Raw genomic sequence first — 6,000 nt, forward strand, 5'->3', positions numbered from 1 at the left:
GAGAGAATATTTTCTCTGTTCGTTTCGCAGTAAAGGCGGCTTTTGATTCTGAATGTAATAAAATGGATTCAGGAGAGAAACTCAAGTTTTTGTGCTGCTGCGTTGAATGTGTGCAGGGTTGTGTGTGTGTGTGTGTATGTATGTGTGTGTGCGCGCGCGCGCGTGCGTGTCTAACGTCAGCGCGCGCGAGAGAAAAACAAGCCCACAAATTGAGACTTTTGGCGGAGAGCGCTCAAAACACCTCAGAATATGATAACGGTCGCAAAGGGCGCGTTACCTGCAGTTCGGCCCGTTCCACCTCCCATTGGGCTCGTTCCACCTCGAAACGGGCCCACTCGTGCTGGAGAAAGTGTAAGATCCCCGGAATACTGTACTGAGCGCGGGCCGTGTCCCCGCCGTCGCCCGGCTGAGGCGCTTTCGCTCCGGGAAGGACCGAGTTGTTGTTGTTGTTGAAGAACACACCGGGGCCCGCCTGCTCGTCCATGGCCAGGCCGGGAATCGGAGGTCTGATCGACCACACGGACACTAGATTTCGTCCGATCGCTCGCTGAAATATCCGCCTCGGAGCTCGAAGGGAAACGGGCTCACTCACCGCGAGCTGCTGCTGTCACTTCATGACGTTTCCGCTAGTTGTATTCGATTCGCGAATGAATCGTTCTTGTGAACCGATTCGCTGAACCGATCGCGTAGAACCGAACTGCAAAGTGGAATGACGAAATGGCAGCTTACTAATAATAACATGGATTTGAACGTTTCAGTTTTTAGCTTGAATTTGAATAGATGTATAAGCGTATATTTTAGTGACATTTAATTTAAATGTAAATTAAAACACCTTTTTAGACTGGCTTTCTTGTAATGTCTTTAATACTGAACATTCAAATCTCATTATTTATGAATTGTGTCATTTGCGTATTATTCTTGCATGTAAAGCACTTTAAACTGCATTGGTTTGTTTAAAAAAGTGCTATATAAATCAAATTTGATTGATTTTATATTTTTTTGTTATATAATTTATTTCACTTTGTATTTTAACTTTGCTTATTCTGAGGTTTACTTTATTTGTATTTTAGTTTATAGTTTACTAGTACATCAAGTTAAACTAAATGAGACATGTTGCCTTGGCAATTATCTGAAATAATATAAGTTTAAGATTTTTTTTTAATTTAAGTTAATGTTTATTTTAAGAAATGAATTCCATGGAACTGCTACTTCTATAATATTTATATAAGAATTAGAAAACGTTTTGAAAAAGTATTACCTTTTAATGTAAGGTGAAAACAAACACAACATATGATATTTTTGAGCATGTAGGAAATGTAGGTTATCAAATCATAATTGGGGATAAAATAACTTCCACTATGCATGAATACATTAAATTAATGCAAATGTTTAACCAAATATTTACCAAACAACAAACTCCATGATACATGCGCATTTAAAATATAAGATGATAATATAAAATAAATGCGTGTCTGAATATGCCTCTAAAGAACCGAACCGTTCAAACAAAACGTTCGAACGAACCGATTCGGTCAAATGACTCGCACTTCTCAACGCTTGTTTCCGCTCATTTCACGCCCACAAGCAGGTCAACAGATCGCTGCGAGCACGAAACACTCTGATTGGACAGAACAAACTATTTGCCCTGTGAATAGCCAATCAGAGACGAGTGCACTGAGCATGCTGGGACTTGTAGTTCGGATGTGTGTTATTATTTTTTTCCGCCTAATGTTCTCATTGCTAGTTTCAGAGTTTTTGTATATTGATAGCAGTTAGCAATCCTCTAAACACACAAGTAAAATAAATACTAATGAAAATACAGATTTTAAACAATTTTACTACGAATAAAATCAGCCATATGCAAATTAACACCAGCACAATAATTAAATGAAAGAAGGCAGGTAATATAAAATGCAAGTTATTAACATTACATAATCGAGAGTCAACCAAATGCTGGTGTCATATTTTCACAATGGATTCATTTGTTTAAGTGATCATGTCATGCACAAACTGTTATACAACACCACAATACTAACCTCTGTTTTACACACACACCCTGAGAAAGTCAAACCCGTGAACAACACAAAGATCCATTCAGACCCACATTTACCTGCAACACTTTAGGAATGTGTATCTTCATCCTGATTAGTGTGTAGACAAGAAGACTTATATTAAAACAACTCAACAACTGTATCCTTATTAGTGTAGACAAAAATACGTATACTAAAACAACTCAACAACTGGAAATAACAGCAGTTTGTATTTTTATTATTATTATTTTAAAGATTGAATGTAAAGCAGCAGCGAGCGTGACACGTGACGTCACAGCCGGCGCACTATTTAATTAGTGTTAGTGCGCTTCGCCAGTAATTAATACGCGCACAGGTCAGGGGAGCGGTACAACATGCCTCCGTTTGAAACAACGCAACACCCCAAACCTTTCAAACAGAGGAAGAGTTTAGGTATGTGTCTTTATATCATACAAGCATTAGACGATCTGTTGACATACTGTCAAAATCAAATGTTGTCTTTGTTTTTTTTTAATGTTGATAACCAACCAGCCACGAGGAAACACGAGGTGGCTGGAATCAGAACTAAATTTCCAACTAAAATCCCGGTAGGAAAAGCCCAGTTGTGTGTGTGTGTGTGTGTGTGTGTGTGTGTGTGTGTGTGTGTGTGTGTGTGTGTGTGTGTGTGTGTGTGTGTGTGTAGCTAACGTTAGTTCATCTATTACTGCCTGTTTGCGTTAAATAATGTGTATTATTTCAGGTGATTATTGAGCGATATCAAAGAGAGAAGTACTTACCGCCTCTGGATAAGACAAAGTTCCTCGTGCCGCAAGAACTCACTATGACACAGTTCGTCACCATTATCAGGTAAAGAAAACCCTTCACAACTTTCATTCTTTACTCAAAATGTTTTAAAAAAAAACTTTATAGATTGTCTATAGTTATTAGAAATTCAATTCACGTTTATTTGTGTAGCACTTCTTACAATATACCACTGATGTTTGAGTCTGGCGCGGTCAGTGTTTAAATTTACCTCAGAAAATAACGGTTAGCAGGCGCGCGAAACTATAGCTTCTAAAGGCGCGAATGTATAGTTTCAAATGAGCGTTAGCTTTTTTTTGGCTTTATATATGTAAAAATAATTAGCTAAAAGTTGATATGATGCTATAGAAGTAGATGGATATTATTCCATGGATCCAGAGAGTTCTCACACCGCAGGGAGTCGCTCGAGGCGTCAGCTGATCGTCACCTGGCTGGATTTAAGCACTTTCTCACGGTGTGGGTTTTTCCTCACGTCTGATCTGATTTTTCTCAGGAATCGAATGACCCTGATGCCCAATCAAGCGTTTTACCTGCTGATCAACAACTCCGGCATCGCCAGCATGTCTCTGACCATGGCTCAGCTCTACAAGGACCATAAAGACGAAGACGGGTTTCTGTACATGACCTACGCCTCTCAGGAGATGTTTGGACACTGTGAGCCTCAGAACAACAGGTGATAGTTCAGCTGGGGCTTGTTCATTTACTTCACTGAACTGTGAGATATTTAAGTCTTTGTATATAGTGGTGACTTTTTAGGTATTTAGATATACTTATACTTATCTTTCTAATGTGTTTTTTTAATTGTGTAATAAATTGTGTAATTCGTGCATCGGCCACTAGAGGGAGACTTCTGTTCGCTCATGTTCTGCAGAAGCGTCCTCGAATATGCCTGAGAAATAAAATTGTCAATCTTTCATTGGTTAATCATGTGGTGATTTAAAAAAATAAAGGATATTGTTCATGTTTGATGCTTAACAAGTTGCACTTGAATTTAATGACATTTTTCCAAAGTATTGTTAAAGCAAGGAAAATGTATTTCTAAAGATGTTTCATTGCCATTAAAGATTTAAAAGCTAAACTTGGTTCTCTTTTATTGCAGCAGTTTAAATTGGTGCAACTATCCGCTAAACCCTTCGACCCTCAGTGGTGCAAACGCACACACACCACACGCAATCATCGGTGTGCAAAACCAGTTCAAAGATTACCAAAACCAGTTCAAAGATTACCAAAACCAGTTCAAAGATTACCAATGTGAATGCCTAAATATAGGAATATGCGATTAACCCATAAAGATTCTTTTAAATAACCACCGAATTAATTTCTCAATACTTGAGTCACTTTTTCCCCAAAACCCTTCGCACAGTGATTCTAACGATAAACTATGGATAATTTTCCATTTTGGCAAAAAAATACATTGAATGATTATTACTATCAAATTTACATGAATTAATTTCCCAAACAACCAAACCTCTGTGTACTTTCAGGCCAATTTGCACATTTACATTTTTCAAAATGGTTAAACTCGAGTTTAAAATTAAATACGACCACAATTCTACCGTAATGCCATATTAAAATCAAATCTAAAACGAATGAAATGTCATATAAAGTGACGAATTATGGAAGCATAAAGTGTTTTGATGAGAACTGAGTTGTGAAAAGTGACCCATGTATTGAGACGTGTCGTATAAACTAGTTCGACTCAGTGTAGTGGTCCAGCTCGGGTGAGCCGTGGCCTGCAGGTGGCGCTCTTGCTGTTGAGAACAGTCTGGCCAACATTAAAGCTGAGGAACTTCATGTTTGTCATGCTGATCTACATTTGACTATTTTGATGTTTTGTTTCATAAAAAAATTTCAGTGGTTTGTGACCGCATCTCTTGAATACTAATAAGCTTAGCATAAATAGATACAAAGGCCCATAGAAGGATATTATACATGGTATAATATTAGAATATGGTGCAAAAGTTCATTTATTTCAGTAATTCAACCTAAAAGGTGAAATTAATATATTATACAGACTCATTACATGCAAAGTGAGATTTCAAGCCTTTATTTGTTATTTTGGTGATTATGGTTATACAGCTTATGGAAACCCCAAATTCAAAATTAGAATATTGTGAAAAGGTTTGATAAGCTGTAAGCCATAATCATCACAATTATAACTAACAAAGGCTTGAAATCTCTCACTTTGCGTATTCTAATTTTTCGAGTGTCTGCTGTAGAGTGATGGATGGAATAATAGATTGATAGATATAAGACAGATAGATGTAGTATAATAGATAGATATAAGACAGATAGATGTAGTATAATAGATGGAACATATCATGAAAAACAGTTAACATGATTGGACAGAAAATAAGCATAATTATGATTTCTTTAAATGAAAAATAAAAAAGTTCAAAATTATTTTTAAGAAGGACACCTCTGACCCCGACACACACTGGCTGGTGTTGATAACGGACAGCAGGACACATTAATAATTCACTCCTGAAAGAGTGACATCACTGATCCTGAGAGAGAGTCATGTGACCACACATATTATCATGAGTAGCAGATTAATTAATATTTCATAACCGTCCCTGGAGGTCCATAAAAAGACCACATGATTATTTAATGGAATTGGAGCTGAAATGAGACGTGTGTGTGTGTGAGAGACAGTGAGAGTGTGTGTGAGTTTGTAAGAGAGGGTGTGTGTGTGTGTGTGTGTGTAAACGCGCTAAGGGCTTCCTGACGTCTAGTGCGTCTCACTTTAGAATCAGCAAACAACATCATTAAGAAGAAAGTGATCATTATCAAAACATTTTATATTTTACATTATATATGGGCTGTACATTGTTTACGCATATTACTGTACCGTGTAACTCCTCACACACTCTCTCACACAAACTGTCTCACACACAAACACACTCACTCACACAAACTGTCTCACACACACACCCCCTCTCTCACAAACTCACTGTCTCTCTCACACACACACCCACCCTCTCACACAAACTCACTGTCACACACACACACACCCCCTCTCTCACACACACCCTCTCTCACACACACACCCACCCTCTCACACAAACTCACTGTCACACACACACACACCCCCTCTCTCACACACACCCTCTCTCACACACACCCTCTCTCACACACACACCCACCCTCTCACACAAACTCACTGTCA

The 6,000-nt window shown here is 38.2% G+C and overlaps 2 protein-coding genes across 6 annotated transcripts in view; one reads left to right on the forward strand and one right to left on the reverse strand.

The window, feature by feature from the left end:
- strn (striatin, calmodulin binding protein) overlaps positions 1 to 649 on the reverse strand; it is a 49,140-nt gene extending 48,491 nt beyond the window's left edge. For 2 of the 4 annotated variants that reach the window (XM_079598184.1, XM_079598182.1), the window contains exon 1: positions 278 to 618. In XM_079598184.1, coding sequence (XP_079454310.1) covers positions 278 to 484 — 207 coding nt within the window. In that variant the 5' untranslated portion in view covers positions 485 to 618. Of the gene's footprint in view, positions 1 to 277 lie in introns of all 4 variants that reach the window. The other 2 variants (XM_079598185.1, XM_079598183.1) reach the window with 2 other exon arrangements.
- A 1,665-nt stretch (positions 650 to 2,314) lies between these two features.
- map1lc3c (microtubule-associated protein 1 light chain 3 gamma) lies at positions 2,315 to 3,903 on the forward strand. 2 transcript variants are annotated; one of them, XM_079597492.1, is made up of 4 exons: positions 2,315 to 2,462; positions 2,562 to 2,617; positions 2,770 to 2,876; positions 3,325 to 3,903. In XM_079597492.1, the coding sequence occupies exons 1-4, from the start codon at positions 2,405 to 2,407 to the stop codon at positions 3,506 to 3,508; spliced, it is 405 nt and encodes a 134-aa protein (XP_079453618.1). In that variant the 5' UTR covers positions 2,315 to 2,404; the 3' UTR covers positions 3,509 to 3,903. The 2 variants fall into 2 exon arrangements, with proteins under 2 accessions (XP_079453618.1, XP_079453617.1); XM_079597491.1 differs by having other exon boundaries at positions 2,358 to 2,461; positions 2,549 to 2,617.
- Positions 3,904 to 6,000: the final 2,097 nt, after the last annotated feature.

The sequence above is a fragment of the Phoxinus phoxinus genome (assembly GCF_949152265.1).
Source record: "Phoxinus phoxinus genome assembly, chromosome: 22".
Classification (NCBI taxonomy): Eukaryota; Metazoa; Chordata; class Actinopteri; order Cypriniformes; family Leuciscidae; genus Phoxinus; species Phoxinus phoxinus.